The sequence below is a fragment of the Hydra vulgaris genome, chromosome 14, assembly GCF_038396675.1.
Source record: "Hydra vulgaris chromosome 14, alternate assembly HydraT2T_AEP".
In the NCBI taxonomy this organism is placed as follows: domain Eukaryota; kingdom Metazoa; phylum Cnidaria; class Hydrozoa; order Anthoathecata; family Hydridae; genus Hydra; species Hydra vulgaris.
The window spans coordinates 37,850,050-37,874,414 of NC_088933.1; the positions used below are offsets into that span (position 1 = coordinate 37,850,050).

Sequence of the window (24,365 nt, forward strand, 5' to 3'; positions counted from 1 at the left end):
ATTGAACACTTGCATTCTGCTAGCATCTACCAAAGTTTTTAAAAATGTCAAAATGTTTCACCCCCCCCCCCCAAAAAAAATTTTCACGTTTATGTACCTTTATAATTGATCCAACAGCACTATGAGAAATCCCCAACATTGATTATATCTGTCTGTATGAGTACCCCATACCATGCTGCTTCACAACTGCTTATTTCAAATCATTAGGTTTATCTTCTCTACATCTAGGAGGCATAATAATCTACAAATAATCGAAAAATTTCTAAAAACAATGAAAATGTAATGTTAAACAACTACAATAGCAATAAAAAACCATAAGAATACTCAACAAAACTAAACAGCACATACGGACCAAATGTAATTTCACTTATTACAAAGAAAGAACAGAAAAATTTCTATAATATGCATTGTAAAATATCACACATAGCCGTTAATCCCGGTTAAGGTTTTTACACAAACTTTACTATAGATAACATTTAAAAAATATTTTGTACTTTAACAAAAAAATTAGGTAACAGTATACATAAACAATGCAAGAACACGTAACATGATTGTGTTGGTTTTTTTGGCACTAAGTGATGAGAAACATAATTTTTCGTAGTGTCCACAATTTTTCCAACAGTAGTGTTTATATATTTTTGTTAAACTAAAATAATAATTTTTTGTTAAAGTTTAACATATGTTTTGGACTAAGCATAGTCATACCTGTTGTAAATTTTTGTATGTAGCATGAAAATTGCTTTTCTTAACTTTTTTCTTTAAGTTTCTTGAGATTAAGCACTTATTTCTTATTTATTGGTTTTATTTTTTAGTGAATTGTTGAACTTTTTTGTTTACAAAATGTTTTTTGATTTGGGAGGCGGATGGTCTTAGAAATTAATTCTAACATTTTTAGGGAGCCTTTTTATTGGTTTTTAAATGTCTCACCTTATAAGCTTTTTTTTTTTTTTCAGTTTGCAAAAACAAATATTTAACTTTTAAATTTCAATAGTTTACTTAACAAAGTTTTAATAACATTAATTTTAATGATGTAATTTCAATGACATAGTTTTATTGACATAATTTACACTTATCAACATGATTTTTGAAGTCATGCTGCTATTATTTTATATAGTAGTAATTTAATGATGTTGAATAGTTATGGTAGTCTTCTTCTTCAAAAAAATTGAAATGTTGCACACAAAAAATTGTGACATTTCTAACATTTTTGTTTGTAAACTAAAAATGTAAACTTTTAGTGTTTTTCTGAAAATAGTAAACTAATAAACAATTTGAAAGTTTATCATGGAATTAATTTCTGTATTATGGAATAAAGAACATATTAAAAGACAATGTGCAACTTGAATGCATTCTTATTAGAAAAATATTGTCCTGAAGAAACAATGGTAATGTATTTGCTTGCCTCTATTTTTTGAGGCCAGTAATAGTTTTATTAAAGTTATAATTATATAGTCATTATAAATATAATAAATTTGTTTAATGTTTAATAAAACTTAATTTTAATCAATTTAATTATTAGATTATAAATTCGGAATTTTACTATCTGGAAAATTTGATAAAAAAGTGGTGGCAGCTTTCAACACTAAAGATGACAAAACAAGGCATTCATTTGTTGAGGAGCTTGATGAATATATAAGAGAGGTTCTTTTTTTTTTTAATTTAATGATTGTGATTTTAACTAATTAATTCATGATGTTGTTAGTTTCATCATAATGATTAAATAATGTTATGATGATATTGTAGATATTTGTTTGACACTAGAAAAGTTAAAATTGCATTGAAATCTTGATTTTATTCTACTATATATACCCTACTGCTTTCTTTTTTTTTAGACAACTGGTATTGAAAATATACGAATTGGTAAGAATTTTTTTCGTTCAACTCAACTTGTATGACTTATATTTATTATTATTGTATAAAAAGATATAAAAATAAAAAATAGAAATTCTAGTCTTAAAAAAGAAATATTACTAATATTATAAAAATATTAAAATGTTTAGTCAATAAACTATTTAATAATAGTTTAATTTGTTGACAAATATTAATGTTTATTAAACGAATTTTGTTAAATGAATAGTACTATTCATTAAATGAATAGTTTTTATTTGTTAAATGTTGTACTAGTTAATAGTTTTATTTTGTTATTCATTGTACGATTATTAACGAATAGTACTATAGTTATAATCCCTTAACCTTAACTTTGATATCAAAGTTTAACGAATAACTATTTTCTATTGGCTATTCAATTAATGAAAACACTATATGTCAATGCTCAGTTGATGATGCTGGTGTTTGCTGGTGTTGATGATGGTTTAATAAAATCAAACTAAAATGTTATAAATTTTGAAAATAAAAGTGTTTTTTTTGTTAAATGTTAACTCAAAAAATTTTAAGCAGTTTATTAAAAACTTTTGTTTTTAAGTAGTAAAACCCATTTAAATGATTATTTTATAATTATTAATTACCATTATTTATAATTATATAAAAGCATTTAAATATGATCTTATTTAATTTGAAATCAGTACTTTTTTTTTGTGTGTGCTGCCTGAGAAAACTTGAAAAAATTAGTTTTGAAAGTTGATCCTAGTACTCCCAGTTAAGTGTTTATGAATTTTTTTTTTTTTTTTTTTTTTTTTTCATTAAAAGGATTTTTCTTTTCTATTAAGTTTGCATCTCTTAATGGTGCTATATGGTCTACTCTCTAGGGATTCAAGCTTTTGAATTTGAGTTTTAGTATGATTGAGGTTAGAAATATCACTGTATTATAGTAATGATACTAAGATAGTTGAAGTAAAATTAAATTGAAACTTAGATATAAGACTTGCTGAGTTATTAAATATAAGAATTGCAAAATATGCTTTGTTGAAAAGTTATGAAATATAAAGTTTGCTTAATATGTTGCGTTGAAAAGTTATAAAATAGAAGTTATTGTAAGTATAAGGAGTATTGCCTTTTTTTAATATTATTTATGTTTATTCTTTATTTATGTTGCAAATATATTGCAATTAAATATTAAAACCTTACTTTAGTTAAAACTATTACCATGGTTACAGATCTATATAATTATTTAACACTAATTATGATAATTTATATATTAGATACCAAATAATAGTTTTGAAATTGGTCTTAGTTTGTGTGTGTTATATATAACAGTGTTTTATCTAAAATAATTTTTTTTTTATCCATAGCTCTTAGTAAATCGAAACAGTTGACTTGGCACAACATGCGAAAAGAAGATCGCACAAAATCTCTGATGCTTGACCAGAGTGTACAAATAAAAAAAAGCATAGAGACAAACAGCTTGAATGATTTGCACTTAATTGGGAAATCTACTATTAATTCTGGTGTGTTTTCTTCTATGAGTGACATTAATGCTTCTAGTGGTATGTATAAAAACCAGAATTTTTTAGTTAATATTGATGGTATTTTTGTTGTTATTGTTTTATTGTTTTAAGACAATATAAACAATATATATGATACTAATATTGTTAAGATGAGATAAATTAGCATAATTTTTAATAGAATTTGTGGGCTTTTTACTTTTTATTTTAGTTTTTTATGGTTGATACTTCAAAACAAGGAATTATTTCTACATTTTCAAATTAAGAAATAAAAAAAAGCATTCACATATATGCAGATTTAGGGCAGCACTGTCCTAATACATTTTGCACACTTTAAATTTTCAAATGCTGAATCAACTCCAGTTTTTTCAGAAAAAATGAGATAAATATTAAGAATAATAAAGTAAACTAATTTTTTTTTTCCATTATAAATATCATTTATAGTACCTGGCTAAACCCTCATTAGATGTGTGTATTGAAGCCTCTGCAGATACTATTTAAGTATGATGTCATCAATGATGGTTTATGCAAAGCTAAGTACACAAAGATGTTGGAATCTTCCAGGTAATGGAAAATTAAAATACTCTGTCCTGATCTACAAAACAGGTTATTGCCAGGATATGCATTGAGTTGTAAAATGCTGCTTTAACTCATCCAAACTTTCATACTTAAATAGGAAAATGACATTATAGAAACTTGCTCAAACTACACAAGTGTGGAACCATGGATATTAAATATAAAAAATGTAAATTGTGTTATTCTAAAAGAATGCTCAATATTTTTAATGTAAATTTTTAATGTATATGATAGTGCCTTGTATTATGTAACAATATTTTTAAATGACAGAGCAGAAATTATTAAGTTCGTAAAAAAAAAAAAAACTTTAATTTTTTCAAATTAAGCTCAATAGGATTTAGGATCAGGAGAGTTTCCTGGCCAATCAAGTAATAGAATATTTTGTTCTGATAGTATTTTTTAACTGATTTAGCCGTGTGACATGGTGCCTTGTCCTGCATAAAGGTTTTTTTTTCACCTGGACTAAACCATTCTCCTAATTGTGGCAACAATCTTTGTTCCAGGACTTTTTTATATTGTAACTGATTCACTATTCCCTCTACAATATAGAGCCTTCCCATTCCCCTTCCACGTATCACTGACCAGATCATCACAGAGGTTGGGTGTTTAACAGTTTGAATGATGCAGTCCAATAAGTATTTTTCCCTTTTTTTCTTTTTACATATTGAGTCTTTTTTGTTAAAGCTTGGAAAGTACTCTCGTTGCTAAAGCATACCTCAAAATACTATACAAGGATTGTTAAGTGAATATTTAAAGTTTGATGTAAGAAGTTGGATATTTTAAATACATCTAAATTAATTTTACCAATTTCCAATCATTTTCTGTTAAATTTCTCTACACTTTTTTGCCCACTCCAGCCTTTTTTGCATTATTTTTGGCGTCAGTTTAAGTTCTTAGCTTGATGTCGTGAAATGTAACCAAAATCGTGTAGGTGACGTTGAACTGTTCTCTTTGACATTTTGACTCCAGATTGGTCCAGCTTATTAGTTATTTTATTGTTGGTGACCTGTCTATTTTCTAGAACAATCTTGGTAAGTATTCTCTTCCCGCTTGGTGTTAGGATTCTCTTCTTTCCACATTTACCAACCCTCTTTGGTATCAAGTTCTCCATATTAGCCATTTTTTTGTGTATATTTTGTACAGAAACTCGCGAAATACCACATTTTCTGGAAATTTCTTGTTGAGAAAGATTAGTATTTATTAAAAGTGCCCTGATTTCAGCAATTTTTTGTGGTAACAAGTCCTTTTTTTTTCCCCATAACTAAAATAAGATATCACATTTCAGTACTGCAGTACTGAAATGTGATATCTTATTTTATGGTACTCATAACTTTAAAAATATCAAATCGGATACAATTATTTTTACTCTAAAATAAAAAGAAATACTCAAGAAACAATATTTTTACTGATTTAAATAAATATTTTGACGATAACCTAATAAGCGAATTCAAAACTCTGGTAATAAAACTTAACAAGTGTACAGCAAAAAGATTATAATTAAGATGACATAATACAAAATGGCTGTCAAAAGTGACAGTAGCAAAAAAAAAAGCACTGATTTTATGAGTTAAAACTTTATTTTAAACAACAGATTAACTTTCAATAGTGAATTTTTACTCTTCATATGAAAAAAATAAGATTAAACGTCAAAATGATCAAAAATCATAGGTGGCCATAATAAATTGTCACACGACTGTATGTGTGTGTGTGTGTGTTATATATATATATATATATATATATATATATATATATATATATATATATATATATATATATATATATATATATTAAATATTTTTTTGTATATATATATTTAAATTTTAAATTTTTTTTTTGTTGATTTTAGATTAGATTTTAATAAAATTTAATTTAAAATCTACAAAACGTTTAACAATCAATTTTTAAATTTGTTAAATTGTCAATAATTGAGCTGTTTATTTTTGTTTAGGTAAGAATGACATACACAAAGGAAATATAGTAAGAGCCAATAGTGCAGCCTCAATTGTTACAAGTTCTGTAAGCATTTTGATTGTTTTAAACTGTATGTGTATAATAGAAAACTGGGTCAAAGTGTTTAACTTTTTATTTGATTAAATTTATTAAAATGGCCATCTCGACTTTTTTAAACTTTAAATTGTTTTCAAGTTTATAAATATTTATTAATGCAACTTTAAAACGTTTCAGATGCACTTTAAAAACAATTTTAAATTTGAACACTTAATTGTAGTAAACTTACCTAAATTATTTTTGTTTGATTTTTTTTAAAGATAAGGTTTTTATTAATAAGTTTTCCTGCTGATATAAATAATTTGTTTGAATCAATAAAAACAATACAGTTTTATGAATAATTTTCTAGCTGATGTTTTCAAAAGTTTAGGCGCACATTTTTTTAAATATTTTTTTTATTATTTGGAATAATTTAATTTTTAGCAATTCTGTATTATTTTTTACAAACTTCTTTTTTAACATTATTAGGACCTAAAAAATTTATTGGTTTTTTATTCTAATTTTTTAATTATTCATTTGTTCAAATTAATTCAAAGAATTCAAATAATCATTTTTTTTTAAAGTTCTGAAAAAAGCTGTTTTGAGAAAACAAGAAAAAGATTGTTGCTTCTTTTTAAAAAAAATTGCAGGACTAGTTATGGTTTCAGAAAAATGTATCAGTACAATTAAGGACCAATTAATGACAGTCTCAAGAATATATTAATTTGATATTGCCCATAATTTGTTTGGCTAAAGAAAAATGTAAAAAATAGATTACATTGCTACAAAAAATATCTAATAGTTAAGCCATACATGTAGTTTCATAGTAAATATCAAAACAACTTATAACTGAATAGTGTGGACTAACACACAAAAGTTAACTAAAATGAAATATTTTTAATTATCAAAAGTATTTTATTTTATCTACTCCATTTTATCTACTCCATTTTATTTTTGTAATTTGTTTATTTTCCACAAAGTTATTCATAAAAAAAATAATTTACTTTAAACGGGTTAGTTCACTTGGCTTGCACACCATCCAACTAGTTTTAATAAATGTTCATCAAGAAAAATATGGTAAAGGAAACATGGTAGAAATAACAGGTTAATTCTGTGCCAAGAAGATTTTGTGCTTGTTTTCTAGTTAAAGGTGGACAAAATACTTAAAACAGTATTTCAATTTGAAGAAAAAAACTTGATGCGTCTAAACTACTGAAAATGTACATTTTTTATAACCAAAGTTAACTTGTTTTTTAAATTATTTTTTATAACCAAAATTAACTTATTTTTTGAATTATTTTCAGTATTAGTTGTTTGTTTTTTTAATATTTAAAAGCGATTTTGCAACTGAAGTTCATAAAAATTATTTAAAAGTTTTGTGTTTAAGTTTAATTACAATCAATTTTGTAATTAAATTTATTGCCTAATGTTTTGCTTAAACCAGAACATTAGGCAATAAATTTTTCTGCAAACACTTATAAACTCTATTTGTGTTCAATACAGCATGTTTAGATCGACACGATGCTGATATATTTTGCTTACTTTAATTTTTAAATTTCTAGCAACTAAAAAGTTATCAACTTTATATTGCTCAGTGAGTGGTTTGGCCTAATTAAACCTAATATTCTTTTTTTTTTTTGTTTTTTTTATTTAATTTTTAAATTATTTATATTTTTAGTAGTTTCTTAGATAACGCTTCTTTATTTCTCGCTAACACTTTCGTATCTACATACTAACAATTTTCCTCACTAATATTTTTTCTCATTACTAATGCTCAAGGCATCTACTAACTAGAACCCTTTTTTTGTATTGTGGTCATGGTTTTCTCACCTTACTCATTAAAATATTTTTCTCAGTTTTCTTGTGAAAATAATAAAAGTTTGTTGTTATTGGTTTTTTTAAATATAATTTAAATCTTATTATTTTTTTTCAATAACACATATTTAAAAAGTTTTATTAGATAAAGTAATAATAAATTGATTATGATTACTTGGTGCGTATTCTGCAGAATCAAGACATCGCTCAAGAGTCTTCCTTCAGTCCAACAACCAAACGTCTTAAACCGGGATTTTTGGATGTAATTAAAGAGGCAGTTGCTTCATCTAATGGCGATAGTATGTCCTCTACATTACCTCGTCGTACCTTGGACAAGCAGCCTAAAGAACATAGACGCAGTATGCCAGTCTTGTCTTCATTCACCAAGACGACGAGTAAGCTCTAGTTGATTCAACTAACCACTAATTATATAATACAAATTTATATGAGTTATGCAGATCACTGGTCAGATGACTGACCTGGTTGATCATAGGCCAGATTATATGAATCCGGAATACACATAGAAGGGAAGGGGAATCAAGAAAATTGATAAAGGGACGTGTGTTTACATGTCCCTTTATCAAACATGTATTTAACACAACACAAAAATTACGTAATACAAACGTATATTTACACAAAAAAAACGTTTGTTTATGCAGTATAATATGCGATAACTGCGATATGATGCGATGTATCGATAACTGCGATATTATGCGATATATCGATAACTGCGATATAATACGATATATCGATAACTGCGATATAATGCGATATATTATGTGTTTGAACAAATCAAATTTATATTGATGCAATTCAAACTTGTATTTAAGCAATTTAAATCATAAAAAGTTTTTCAAAACATATTTTGTGTTAGATGTTTAGGCAAGAGTTCTACAACCCTTTCTCTTGAATTGAAAATAAGCAAGGGATATATTTACAAAAATAAACAAGTGATGTATATTTACAGGATTATGTTGTAAACTTAATATAGGCTAAAATATGTACAAGTATTTTCTTGCAAAAATTAGATTTGGACTTTATAAAACTAAATTTATATGCATGAATTTTTTAATACCATAATTTGTTGTGGGTTTAAATATAACAGAATATCAATAGGTACAAATATCAAAAATAATTGAATACTTAATTAACTGTGAAGTAGTTTTAAAAATGAATTGTTACGAGTAACAGTCCTTTTTAAATTTCCAATATTTTTAAATAGAATTTTTTTGGTATAAAACAGAATAATTCATTATTATTGTAACAGTAAAACTTTTCAATACCTTAATCCTCTCTTTTTTTTATTTACTATAAGAATTGTTTGTTTTTTGATTACACGCCTTTTTCATTTATATGCTCAAATGACTAGTCGTATTTTAAAAAATTAAAATGTAATATATACACACACACACACACACACACACACACACACACACACACACACACACACACACACACACACACACACACACAGGGTACGGAAGAAGTTCCCGTACAAAAGTATAATTTAAAAAAATTATCTGTAATGTTTTTTTTCAATATATAGTGTGTTTTTAGTATTCTTTTGCAATCCTTCGTATTCTTTTAATATTTTTTAGTATTATTTTGTTTTAAATTAAAGTGTTATTTGTTTCTCGTCTTGTACAGGAACTTTTGCTGTTTATATTTTTGTACGGGAACTTTTTCCGCACCCTGTATATATACATACACACACACAATTAATTTGATTTTAAAGATATTTTTAATTAAATGCTAAAGTTTATTGATATAAAGTTTTAGTGAATGCTAGAGTACTTTATCATATATTTGCAATATTATTTTTTGTTATTACAGAGCTATAAAACTGAAAGCGATAGCCATCATTCTCGACAATCAATCTTCGGAAATTGGCCTTATAAGTTTCGAAAACCCGCCGGTCCGACTTTTAATACCATTCAAGATAAAAATTTAAAAACGTTGGTATTGCGTTATCCTGGATCTCCTAAATTGCGCGAATGTAAACTACCCGAAAATTTTGATGAAGGAGGCTCAAAATGGTTCCTTCATTGAACCTTCAACCTAAACTATCATACTATATTATTATTTGGTTGAAAAAAAAAAACGAGTTCATTTTTTGTTTGGTTGATAAAAGTTTTTTGTTATCATAACGAAATATTATTTTAAACTATCATGATTATTTTTTTTTTAATTATTATTTTTAAACTAGTCCTGCTCTTTTTGATTTTTTTCATTTATAAACACCCCTTGTCATTTTATAAACACCCTTTGTCATTTTACTGAAGCTTTATTATGACGAGTAAGAGATTTCATACTCTTTTTTTTTGTTACACGTTAACATCGCCATTAAAGTATGGTCTACAGTTTTTTATATACGTTTAAAATTTGTTTTTAAAATTGTAAAAATGTATTTGTTGAGGTAAAACCGTTTTTTAAAGAATTTTTTTATTTCAAGTTGTTTTTATTTAACAAGTTTAGTTATTGCTATGATCATAATCGTTTGCAAAGAAATATAGCTATAACGTTATAAACCTAAGATACTTTCGAGGTGGCCTCCTGGTAATATTTTGGTTAAAACTTGAAATTTTTTATTTTTTGGATAATGAAATTGATTCATAGTAATATTTTTTTTTTAAATGGTAAGGAAACATCTGTGAATATCTTCTCAAACATTTTAAGGTATTTTAGGAATCGCATAGCAACTGTTTGGTACATTTATTTAGCTCTTAAAAAATAATCATTCTTAACCAGATAATGCTCTTTTTTAATGTCTCTAATAGAGATGCCACGAATATTCGGCAACTATTCAGTATATTCGGCAACATTTTATGTTATTCAGTATTCGACCAAATATTGCATACTATACGGCCGAATGCTGAATCATGGCAAAAACCAATCAGAATTCGATTACTATATACTATTGTAACTAATACAATAAACAGAATAATCAAATTATTAATATATTTTATATATAAGATTTTACTATGCACCAAAATTTTTATTTAAAACAAGTTTAATACTTGAAATCTATCAGTGGTAAATTATGATAAGTAAAAACAATTTTCTCGGCATTTGTTGACAGCCAACAACACCGCTTTTCCTCGTAAACTAGACCTGCTCCAAAAAATAGCCACTCGCAATACTCACTACAAACTGAAAAGGATAAATAAATCTTAACAAACTCTGCTAGGCTTCGATATTGGTTCGCATTAGCTGACCAGCACTTGTACAGGTCTGTTTTCCAATTTAGGCGAGCAGTTTTTATGAATAAATCAATTTCGTTTGTTGTTGAACTTTTCTGTTCGACATCTTCATCTGCGTGCGTGTTTTCTGTAGCGACTTCCTCAAAACATTCCCAGAAAACTATATCTCAATTGTTTTATCGTTTTCATTGACATTTTTTGTGGAGTGAAGTGGAGATGAATCAAAAAGATGAATTAAAACTGAGATGAATTAAAACTGAGTAATTAATATTTTATTGATAACTCAAATTTGTCTAAGGAACACCTTGGGTTAGATGGTCTCCACCTTAATACACGAAGATCTGGTAGATTAGCTATAAACTTTATTGCATATCTGAAGTCTACTTGATAGAAGTTCCCATGTGATTTTAGATCACCGAACTTACCTACCAAGTACTAATGAAGATCTTAGTCTAAATTCTGATTTGGATAAATTAAGGGCCAAATATCCGAAAGATGTCAGTCTAACGTTTATAAATATAAATTCGATCCGTAATAAATTTTCAGATATTACTACCTTTATGAATAAAATTGTTGACCTATCATTGGTAACTAAACTAAATGACTCCTTTCCAACTAATCAGTTCTTACATTATAAAACCCCCTATCGCCCAAATATTTCTCAATACAGCGGAGGCATTCTTGTGTACATCAATGATATATTTCTTAGGTCGTTAGGAAAGTTCGTAGAACTTCATCTGTAAAGATACAATGAGACAGGAAATAATTAAATATTTATATATCATTTTAAACTGTGTTTAATTATGAACATTTTAAGTGCTTGTTAAAATATTTTGAATGTTTATTAAAAAAGTTATTTAAATTTTATTAAATACGTTAAAAAAAAAAAATTTTTAAATGGAAAAATTTGAATATCGAGCATATATTAAAACCCGTGCTCTACTTGGAGTTTCAGCACAAGCCATATCCGATGAGTTGGTTTTAGTTCATGGTAACCAAGCTCCAAAATATAGTACAGTCCGCATGCAACACATGATATAACACATGATATAATTGAAGCCCTGACATTGATTAATCGTTTTACAATCAACAAAATCATTCACAACGCACTTAAAAAAAGAAAACTAACATCACGTTAGATACCCCACGAGTTAACCGATCAAAATCGCAAAATTAGAGTTGAGGCATGTAACGAAAATTTAGCCCTTTTCAGAAACGGAGACACCATTACTAGCGAATGTTATATAAAAAATTATTTGAAACCTATTATATGCGAAATAAATAAGCAAAGACCTAAAACAGGCACTCAAAATTTCAAATTTCTCTATGATAACGCTCGACCCCATGTGACTGAAACCGTCACAAATTGTCTAAACCAAGCTGGAATTACAATAATTCGCCACCCACCATACTCACCAGACTTAGCTCCATCCGATTATTGGATATTCGACTTGATAAAAAAAAATCTTGATGACGATACTGACGTCGAAAGTCAAAAAACTCGCATAACGAAGCTACTTCAAAATATACCCAAAGAAGAGTATAAAAAAACGTTTGACAAATGGCTTGAAAGGATGCAACTTTGTATAGATAACGATGGACATTATTTTGAACATTTGATAAAATAATAAACTTTAAATAAACTCTTCTTTTTTTTTTTAATTAGGGAGTTCTACGAACTTTCCTAACGACCTAAGTATTTCTAAAAGGTTAACTAAAAATGATTTTTCTAATGACATTCAAACTATCACTTTTAAAATTAAACTAAGAATGCGGAAATGGCTTGTGATGCTGTTTATAAACCCCCAAATCAGAATTATGACTATTTTTTCAATCACCTAAAAGGAATGCTTGACTTTTATTTACAATCATATATAAATTATAATCTAATTGGTGATTTTAATCTTCGGATAAAATAATGAAGGAATACCTTCAACTTTATTAATGCATTAATTTAATTAAACAACCAACTTGTTTTAAATTGGTTAACAAACCTTCATGTATAAATCTTATACACACTAATAGAAAGTTGTGCTTTCAACATTCGAATACCTTTTGTACAGGTGTGAGTGATCATCATCAACTTGTATACACAATGCGTTTTGTAAGTTACCACCTAAAAAACTAATAGATCGTTTAAAAAATTTTTAAGAGAAAAATTTGCAACAACACTACATAAAAATTTAAATTCTTGTTATGATATAGATACTTTTAATGAAATATTTAGCAAAATTCTAAATTTGTATGCCCCTCTTAAGTCTAAAATACTTAGAGGTAATAATAAACCTTTTATAACTAAAGTCTTACGTAAAGCAATTATGCTCCGCTCTACATTATATAAAAAATTACTTAGTGATGAATCTGATATTTCGGCGCTAATGTACAAAAAACAAAGAAATAAAGCAGTAAAATTAAACTGTAAGCTAAAGAAAATTTATTTTGGGCAATTAACATTTTCTCGATTTCAGATACATCTCACTGGAAGTTAACTAAACCTTTCCTTTCAGATAAATCAGGTAACTCTAACGAACGTATCACTTTAGTTGAAAACGGTAACATCATCACTGACAAGTCATTATTGACTAATATTTTTAATAACTATTTTATAAACGTTGCAGTGTCATCTGGTAGTACAGACTTCATACATTCGTTTTTATTTTCTTGCTCTATAGACCCAGTAGATGCAGCTATCAAAAAGTATATGATCATCCCAGTATAATAAACATAAAGAAAAAATTTAGTACGTGTACACATAGTTTCCAGTTCCATCAAATCACACCTGATGATATGACAAAAATTATAGGGTCTATGAATAATAAGAAAAACACTAGTGATGATATACCAACTTTTATGTTAAAATCTTATATTTTTCACTTTAGGAACAGTCTTACAGATTGCATAAACAATAGTATCCATGATGGCAAATTCCCGTCATTTCTAAAAATGGCTGATGTTATACCATGTTTTAAGAAGAATGACACAACTGATAAGTGAGTTACCGTCCAATTTGTACTTTACCAGCCCTTTTTAAAGTTTTTGAAACTACTTTACATGAACAAATCTTGATATTTATTTATAGATCTGATATACTTTTGTGTGGTTTTCAAAGAGGTTATAGTACTCAGCATGCCCTTTTTTCGTTACTTAATAAGTGGCATGGTTTTATTAATAATGTGGGTGTTGTTGGATCAATATTAATAGACCTCTCAAAAGCGTACGACTATATCCCGCATGAATTTCTAATTGATAAATTAGACGCCTATGGTTTTTCAAAAGAAAGTCTTAATCTTTTGCTACCCTATATTTGTGACCGTAAACATAGGGTATAAATAGGGTCTCAAATTGGGTGGATATATTTTCTGGAGTGCCTCAAGGGTCAATCCTTGGACCTATTTTGTTCAATATATTTATCTCTATATCAATATATTTTGTGGATATATTTATCTCAAAAAAAATAGGGCCTCAAATTGGGTGGATATATTATCTGGAGTGCCTGGAGGGTCAATCCTTGGACCTATTTTGTTCAATATCTTTATAAATGATTTATTTTTATTTATTAAAGATATGGAACTTTGTAATTTTGCTGATGATTATACTTGTGATTATAGTCTTGAGAAGGTTATTTTTCGTTTGCAAAAAGAAGCAACCAATATCATCAATTGGTTTCAGTTAAACTCGATGGTTGCTAACCCAGATAAGTTCCAATTTCTTTTAGTTGGCTTAAAAACACAAAAAATCTATCGCTAAAAATAGGTAATATAAAGGTTTTTGCCTCTGATAAGGTAAAACTACTTGGTATAACAATTGATAAAGGTCTTAAGTTTGGGGTGCACATTTATGCAGTAAATGTTTTGCTCTTTCACGCATAAGAAACTTTTTATCCCGTGATAAATCTATTTTGCTCTTTAATGCTTTTATTTTGTCTAACTTTTCTTATTGTCTTCTACTTTGGATGTTTTGTTCAAAAAAAGATGTCAAACTTATAAATAGAATTTACAAAAAAGCTTTAAGTCTATAAAAGATTTGATTTGTCTCTTGATGAATTATTAAATTTTGATAATAGTCCAAGAATCCATCTGAGAAATTTGAGATTTCTTATGATTGAAGTTTTTAAATCTATTAATTGTCTAAATCCAATAACAATGAAAAATCTTTTTACTATAAAAAATCTTACGTATAAACTCCGTTGTAGCAAAAAACTCATTCTACCTAAAGGCTCCAAATAGAATGGTTTATGCTGTACGTTATATAGAGCCAGCTCACTCTGGAACACTCTAAATAGTGAGACCATGTCCGCAAAAAATATATCTAGACAAGTCATAAGCGGAGAGTCATGCCAAATATTCGGTATTCGGCAAAATCACTATTCATGGCATTTCTAGTCTCTAAGATACTGGTCTAAATGTCATAAGTTTAAACAACATTGCAACAAATCATCATACAAAAGTTATGTTAAAACGGTCCAACTTTGTTAAAGTGATTTGCAGTTTCTATTTTTGTGTCTAATTAGTTGTGCTATTTTTAGCAAGTTGAAAAGTAAATAATGACAAATCCTTTTAACAAAGTTAAAGTGATTTGTCATTACTACAAAATACTTACTTCTTAGTCATTTATGTTACTACAAACATTTATGTTATTCCAAACATTTATGTTACTACAAAATACCTACTACTTACAAACTTACTGTTACTACAAACATTTATGTTACTACAAATTACTTCCTTCCGAGTCATTTATATATCCAGAAAGTGGATCATGCGCATAATTAAATTGAAAAGTTCACAATGATAGCTGGTTTTGATATTCCAATTGGATTGATAAGGACCCTTAAATAAGTTTACGGAAAAAATCCTTATTATTATTAATATACTATTCAAGTAAATCCACAAGACTTCAAAGACTATTGTTTAACAGCAAAGCTGTTTAATCACAAATTAGTCCCTTTTTCTAATATTGCAGTGCTAAAATTATCTATCCATGATTGAAATGAACATATGACTTGTGCTAAAGTCAAATTTAATGAAAAAAACTAACAGAAAAAATGCCAATTAGAGTTTTGAATGTTAAACCAAAGATTTAAACATGCACAATTTAAAGCTGTATTTTTTTGTGCTCGTCTTAAGGACCAAGATTACTAACCAGTGGTTTTCATCAATGAGATGGTTGGATGCTATGAAAAGCTTTTAACTTTTAAGCCATGATGTAATGATTATTAAATATAATATAACAGTAGAATCTTATAAGATAATAGGGTAATTATCGTTTATTATACTATTGTTTCAGTTACAAAATTTAAAAGTAGTCAACTACTTCAATCACAAAACATTAAAGTAGCTAAAATGTTTCTAACTATCTATATAACTGCAGTTAAGACCTTGTCATAGTGAAGATATGATTATTTCATTATGACAAAGTTCTAACTGCATTTTAGGGGTATTTATTTTTCAATGAAGAGTGAAACATTTTTTAGTTACAAATATTAATACTAAAGGCAAATGCTTATGGGTGAAAAATATTATCGATTGATACTAATAAATTTTTATGGTAGAAACATAACAACTTTTGATGTCAATTTACTCAAAACTACTCAGTAAGAACCCTTGTCTTATGTAGTGGCTTGTATATTTTTGTATTTTTATGTCTAAGATGTTTTTATATTTATTAAAGTATATACATATATATTTTGTTACATTATTAGATCTTTATAAATACTTATAAATCAGTTTCCAAATAAAGTACGAGAAATGCTGCAATGGAAGTTATGAGAATTTTATAAGAACTTAACTTAAATGATATTAATTGTGGTGTATCTATTAATGATATATGGTAGCGTTGAGAATTTTCTTATATAAAATTGTAATTGTAGCATTATCTCGCTACATAAATAAGGAATAATAGGATGGTTAAACTGATGACAGTTTTACTAGTCACTTTCAGTATTTTTTTGAATTAAACCTTGTTGCCACTTCAAAGTTGTTTAGAACTTATGTTGGTTTAATAAAGACTCCACACTGTAAGTTAATACGATTAGAAAAAATTTGGAAGAATAAGAAATATGAAGCTAAAAAATGAAGATCTATTTAAAAATATTTTTTGGACAAAAATTGAATAAAGAAACTGAAAAGAAACTTTTGTGCCGGTGGTTTTAGTAATTTACAGGTCCGTAGGAACAAAAATTATATTAGGGGGGGGGGGCAATGCTGCATTTAGGGGCCATGAAATAGTTTTAAAAAACTCTTTAAAAATCATTTATTTGAAATAATTTTTTTTTTTGGGGGAGGGCAAGTGCCCTTGCTGCCCCCCTGGTTGCTACAAGCCTAATTTATATGAGTAGTATATATGTTTTTTAATTTTAAACTTTTATCTCAATTTCTCAATTTCATTTTTTTCGATGAGCAGTTGTAGGAAAACATAAATATCTCAATAAAAATCATTCTTTTAGCTTCAAACTTTCAGGATATATTCATTATTCTTATTCTAATGACTGAAACTAACATAAAAAATATATTTATTATTTATTTTACACTAAAATTTTGCAAGTTTTTTACTTAAATGTTCTTGCAATCTTAAGGTATTTGTGTTCGTGAATCAGCATAATTTACTTTTCAAATCTAAAAAATTTTTATTTACTTTTTCAATTTTTTTCTGATATTAACTTTTTTTCTGATATTAACTCATAAAATATATTATAAGTAAAATATAACAAAATATATATGATGCATTCCATAAAAACTTTGAAAAAGTCGTGATTTAAAAAATCTTTCTTTGACTTTTTATGCCTATGGATTATTATGATATATACTTTATATGTTCTAAAATTGATATAAATATAAATTAAAAATTTAGCTGAGACACCTTCACGCTGCCAAAACTCAGAAATTTTCTTATTTTCTGAAATCAATAAAGTACATTTAATAATGTTATACTTTAAGTATATGTGATTGTAATTTTTCAAAAGTTTTTTGATACGGGAGAAGTTTCAAAAGTTCAAAAGTTTTTTGATACGGGAAAAGTTTTTTGGAAGGGAAAGGAAAGGAAAAAGATTTTAAACCAAAAGTAAATAATTAATTAAAATATTTGACGAAAATAGTGAAAAAATATGCGTTACGTCAGTAAGAAAAAATATATAAAAACTCGATTCTAACAGTAAAAAATTTAAATTTTTAAAATTTTTTTAATAAAAATTTTTTTTCTATTAAAGAAATATTGATTCTAAATTTTATATTTAAAGTTGCGTTACGTCAGTAACTCCTTTAAAAACGTGATTAAAACGATGTTATTGACGTAACGCAACTTTAAATAGCAATAAATTACATTACCTCAGAATTTTTATTTTTTCATAATTTAAAAATTGTACTTGCAAGCATTAGATTTACTTTTGAAAAATTAAATAATCATGCCGTGAGTTTTATTTTTTAATTGTTTAATAATCAAGTCGCTCAAGTTATACATAAATAGTATAAAAAAAGTAATTTTGCTTTTATCATATAGTAAGACACCAAAAGAAAAGTCTGCAAAATGGAGGAAACGGAATCCAGAGCAAAACAAAACTCTTAATGCAGGTTATTCAAAAACTTATCAACAAGGATTAAAAATTTCACTGAATGATGCAGGCGCGTAGCTACCCTATAGCAAGAGTAGGCACAGCCTAAGGGCCCAACGAAAAAGGGGCCCAAACGTCGACATTACTCAAAATTCATAAATCGAAATTGAGATGTTGATATTTGCAATAAAGGTGGCAAGTTTTTTTTTTAAATTTGAATTTTTGTTATCTAAGTCACGTTTGTAATATTTTGCGCTAAAATATTTATAAACTATTGTAGTTCAATGAGAATCTTTAAAGAGTATAGATTTGTGTTTAATTAAGTCATCGTTTTTTATATTTGTGAACTTCTACGTTGTTTATTTAGTCATCTGTATATTAATATACATGTATATTTTTTTCTTATTACCGAAGGTAAGCAAACACTATTGCATTATTTCATTTTTAATATATTACTAGTGTGCTAGCCCGTTTTAAAAAACGGGTTTAATATATATAATATTTAGAGGTCTTTCAAATGGATCATTATGTCAACATATACCTATGTGTTAATGTCAAGAACATTGTTTGAACTCAATTAATTTATTGGATTACCTCAACAATACGTGTTTTTGACATTTATAAAATTTATGTATTTTTTTTTTTTAAGGGTCTACATCTAAAGTTAAAAGTGGCGTTGAAAAGCGTAAAATTAGAAAGAAAAAAGAATCGCAAAAATTGCCCAAGCTCGATATATTTTTTTAAAAAAGTAAAAATGATATTCACCAATCTGATAATATATATTCTGCGGATATAAATGAATTTCCGAAAACTGAAGAATCGCAGACTACTGATACTGATACTGAAAATGCAATACAAATTGAAGGAGCAAATAAAGAAACAGTAGTAGAAACTAATATTCACCTTATAGCACCAACTAATGATTTGAGTAAATATTTAAATCAAATTATATGTGATGACGAAAAACGTTTATTAGTACGTATTCCGCCGCATCGGCCAAAAGGACCATTTCCCAAAGATTATAATCAACAGAACAGGAGTTTTAGTGAAACTTATTATTACTACACATCAAAATATGGTCCAGTAACACGTGTTTGACTATGTTATTCCATACTTTTAGATGCTGTCTACTGTGAGCCATGCTGGTTATTTTCAAATCAAAATACCCAATGGAAAACTGGTCTGAAAGATTGGAAAAATTTATCTACACGTATAAGTTCCCATACCTCTTCACAAGCTCATGGTAATGCTTGTGCAGTATATGAACTATGGAAAACTAATCAGACAATTGATGAAACACAAGAGGAACAGTTACGTTATAAAGCAACCTTTTAGAAAATGACATTAGAGCGTTTAATTCGTATAACGCTTATGCTCGCCAAAAATTCTTTAGCCTTTCGCGGCCATCGAAAAGGATTTACAGGAGATTATAACGGAAATTTTTTGTCGCTAGTAGAACTATTTGCTCATTATGATGATGTATGAAACAAATTATTTCAATGCCTTCCGGATCCATTACGCATCTTAGTCCAGATATACAAAATGAATTAATAATAATTTTGGGAGTAAGATTATTGGAAGAACTAACTACGAAAATCAATACATCGCCATTTTATTCTTTAATGTTAGATACGACACAAGATATCACTAAGAAAGATCAATTGAGCATTGTTACAAGACATGTACACATAGATCGCAGCGAAAACGAAAAAGCGATACATTTTAATATTATTGAATCTTAGGATTTTTTGAATTAACGGATCATTCAGCCAAAGGAATTTCTTATAAGGTTCTGCATATACTTAGTGAATTAAATATTCCAATTAAAAAGTGCTATGGTCAAGGTTATGATGGTGCCAGTGTTATGAGTGGAACTTACAATGGGCTACAGTCTAAAATTAAACAAATGCAACCAAATGCTAAATATGCCCACTGTAACAGTCACAACTTGAATTTAGTTGGTAAAGATAGCGTATCTGGCTGCCATGGTGTAATGTCATTATATACCACACTTCAAAATATATATTCTTTCTTTGGAAACAGTATCAATCGGTGGGATCTGCTGTCACAGTTTTCTGGGGAATCGGAAAAAACTTTAAAAGAACTTAACCCTACGCGTTGGTCAGGGAGAATACAATCTATAGCAGCTATTAAAGTTCGTTTCGTTGAAATTTTAAAAGCAGTTACAAAAATAATACTGCAATCAAATAAGGTGAATGAAAGAAATGAAGCAGCCAATATTAAAAAACAAATCGAAAATTTTGAGTTTGTATTTATTACTGTATTTTTATTTAAAATCATGACTGAAATCAATTATGTATCTAAAATTTTACAAAAAAAAGATGTGGATTTAAGTACGGCAGTTTCTGCATTAGAAAATTTAAATATTAAACTAAAAATATTTCGAGACTCATATGAAGAATTTAAAATGGAAGCTAAAGTGCTAGCAAACTTGTGGAAAGTTGATCCGCGTTTTACGTGTAAACGACGAAGATTTGTTAAACGTCATTTTGATGAATTATCATCAGATTATCGTTTTAGTAATAGTGAAGAAATATTCAAGGTAAATGTTTTTTATTATACACTTGACAAAATAATTGTCCAAATCGATAAACGTTTCACCGGTATGAGAACTATCAACCATTATTTTGCATTTCTTGAACTTAAGAATATATTTACGATGTCGCAACAAAATATGGTAAAAGCTTGTGGTACACTTTGCAGCAAATATCCAAAAGTATTTACATCCAACCTAGCTAATCAATTTATCCAACTTACCACATTATTAAAATTAGATTTAAACCATACAATGACAATTAAACAGCTAGCTGAAATAATGACAACCAAATATAGTGTATTGGAAAGTGATTTTTACGAAATTTACATGACAGTTCTTATATTTTTTACATTACCCGTAACGGTTGCAAGTGTGGAGAGAAGTTTTAATAAATCAAAAATAATTAAAGATTATAAAAGAAATGCAACCACTCAAATCAGACTACATCATCTTGCATTACTAGCCATAGAGCATAAAACAGCATCAACAATGGATGTTAAAGAAGTTGTGAATATCTTTGTAAATGCAAAAGCTAAAAAAAAAGTTTTTTAATATTATGTACTTTGTAAATGTTTTTCATACTGTGTTCTTTTCTGTAATAATAATAAACTACTAAATTCATAATATATTTACGGAATTTACTTTTTTTATATAATAAATTTACCTTAAGGGGGCCCCTCAGGTGATCTTGCCTATGAGCCCGAAACTTTTAGCTACGCTACTGCAATGATGAGCAAAGAAAATAAGAAATACAAAAAATAGCGAAAAGCAAAAGAAATATAAAGAGAAGAAGAGAATTGCTGCGCGATCAACAAATAATACAAGTCCTTTTTCTTGTCTTCAAGTCAAAGGTAAGTTATTGAAAAAAGTAAAAAATGCCTTAGTTGGATCTCCAGAACAAAATACTTCCATTTTGAAAACATTATTAGCTGAAAATCAACCGTTTCAGTTAAATCGCAGCAACTGTAAAAGTATATCAAATGATACCATAAAATTAGCGCTAAGTTTCTATCTAAGTGATGATATAAGTACAACATCACCAAACATATCAGACTTTGTTGAAGCTTGTGAAGGCGGAATTAAAAAAAAACTTAGTGTTAAACATATGATCTACCCTATAAAGGAAGTTTATGGAATGTTTAAATAACAGAATCCAAGTATTATTATTGGATTAACAAACTTTTTTTACTTCAGACCATGTAATGTTTTATCAATCACTAAAGTACCACATAATGTTTGTATTTGCGCTATTCCTGAAAATATGCGTTTTAAATTAGTAACTTTAAAAAAGTCACATCCTTATTTGATTATTTGTTGACAGACAATGACATGCACTTAAACTTCACATGCGAGAATTCGCTTATTGAGTGTTTCATGAACCATTGCGAATATTGTATGGATGCCCTTAACAAATATTGGAATATGAAATTGAGAGTTTAAATAATCAAGTAACTTGGGAAAAATGGGTTAAAACTGAATCAAAAAAGAATTGTCCTAATGTTTATTACAATATTGAGAAAGTCTCTAAGTCTGGGCCGATAAATGATAATATGAATTATACGAACTAGATCTTGATTTTTTGGATCACGCTTATATAAAAATTAATCAAGCTAAACTATATCGTCAAATGATTGATATATGTATACAACAAAACGAACCACAAAACGCTCATTACGGCCAGACTCCAATTTCAATCTTCACCTCAGTTGTATATCTTCGGTGTCATTTGCAGTCACTTGCAATTGCATTGGACTATCAAAAACATTCAAAAGAAACCGTGATTCCGTCTATTGATGTCATTATGGAGCAGCTGCCAGAAACTGTCCAACAAGTTACATTTTGGAGTGATAATGCAACATCTCAGTTCAAAAATAAGTATATAATGGAGTCTTTAAATATGTTACAAAAACGATACAAGATGAAAATTAAAACGATACAAGATGGAATTTTTTTGCACCCATGCACGGCAAATCCGTTGTTGACGGAATTGGAGGATTTGTTAAAAGACTTATAAAATCCAGAATTTTGGCTCAAAATATTGAAGTAACAACAGCATCCCAATTTGCAAAGGCAGCAGAAAATATAGATGTCAAGGTTATTTGGTTGATGTTGATGAAATTAAAAAACGCAATGAAGAGATTGGATAGTCAAAATTAATTTCTTCATCAAAACCATTACGAAGTTCAAAAATATTTCGAAGTTCAAATTATTACCAAAAAAAAAAAGTTATTGAGGAAATTATTGGCAAAAAAATTGCACCTTGTTTGATTTAAAATATCTATTTGCTTATTAACTAACTAAAGTTTATATTATGAAACTGTGATTAAGGTGGAAAGAGAATAAGAAAACAAAATTGGAATTTTCATTTTTGGGTTGTTTGGTGTAGTTATTTCTGGTCAATATGACAGCGTTTTACGGCCTTTACTCTCGAAGTACTTATAAAGGAGTCACACAAATATTTGCCAAATTTTAAAATTAAAGTTAAAGCAACCGAATAGTTATTTTTTGTTATTAGAATTTTTATTTAAAACTCTAATAACAAGAAATTTAATTTAAAAAAAAAAAATCTTTGACGTTTAAGCGCCTTTTCATTTGGCGTCCACAGGCTACGCCCCAAGGTTTACTGGAATTATATAATATCTTTAATATATCAATTTTATCAATAATAAATGCTATTTAAAAATAAAATCAAACTTGACTAAATTATCATGTTTTTAAACAACTATGATTCTCTGAGTTAGAGCGTTACGTCAGTAACTTAACGTAACGTCAGTAATTAATGAATAATAATATCAGAATAATATCTTCTGCAAAGGGAATTAATATATCTATAGAGCTTATATGCACAACAAATCATATACATAAATGAGTCTTAATTCAAAGTAATTTTTCAGTTATTTTTCTTTTCAACTTTCAGAGAAACTTGAAGTCAAATGTTAATATAGGAAAAATAGCAGATCGCAGCGTTACGTCAGTAACGAACATTTACTTTTCTACTTGAAGATAAATACGAATGGTCTAGAAATTTTATATATAAACCAATATTACCTATATATATAAATACATTTTGACTTTTATTATAAGGATCTAATATAAATGGAAAGTATTTAAATTAGGTATGAAACTTGCAAACGTTACATCAGTAACTATGGAATCCACCATATTACAATTAAAGTATAACAGAATATATATTAAAAGAAAAATATAACAAAATATATATTACAAGTAAAATATATTTTTAAACAGTTGTGTTCTATACATTGAGCTTTATGTGCTTGTTGTACCCGAAATCAAGGTATTCTAAACTTATTAAATAAAGATTTAGGTTGTTAGTCTGAGTTGTTTTG

At 27.5% G+C, this 24,365-nt stretch overlaps 1 protein-coding gene across 3 annotated transcripts in view; it reads left to right on the plus strand.

The window, feature by feature from the left end:
• The window catches only part of LOC101234331 (IQ motif and SEC7 domain-containing protein 1), a 74,434-nt gene extending 64,271 nt beyond the window's left edge, over positions 1-10,163 (plus strand). For 2 of the 3 annotated variants that reach the window (XM_065817557.1, XM_065817559.1), the window contains exons 12-16: positions 1,520-1,641; positions 1,833-1,860; positions 3,189-3,383; positions 5,866-5,933; positions 9,552-10,163. In XM_065817557.1, coding sequence (XP_065673629.1) covers positions 1,520-1,641; positions 1,833-1,860; positions 3,189-3,383; positions 5,866-5,933; positions 9,552-9,767 — 629 coding nt within the window. In that variant the 3' untranslated portion in view covers positions 9,768-10,163. Of the gene's footprint in view, positions 1-1,519; positions 1,642-1,832; positions 1,861-3,188; positions 3,384-5,865; positions 5,934-7,911; positions 8,114-9,551 lie in introns of all 3 variants that reach the window. The other variant, XM_065817558.1, reaches the window with a different exon arrangement.
• Positions 10,164-24,365: the final 14,202 nt, after the last annotated feature.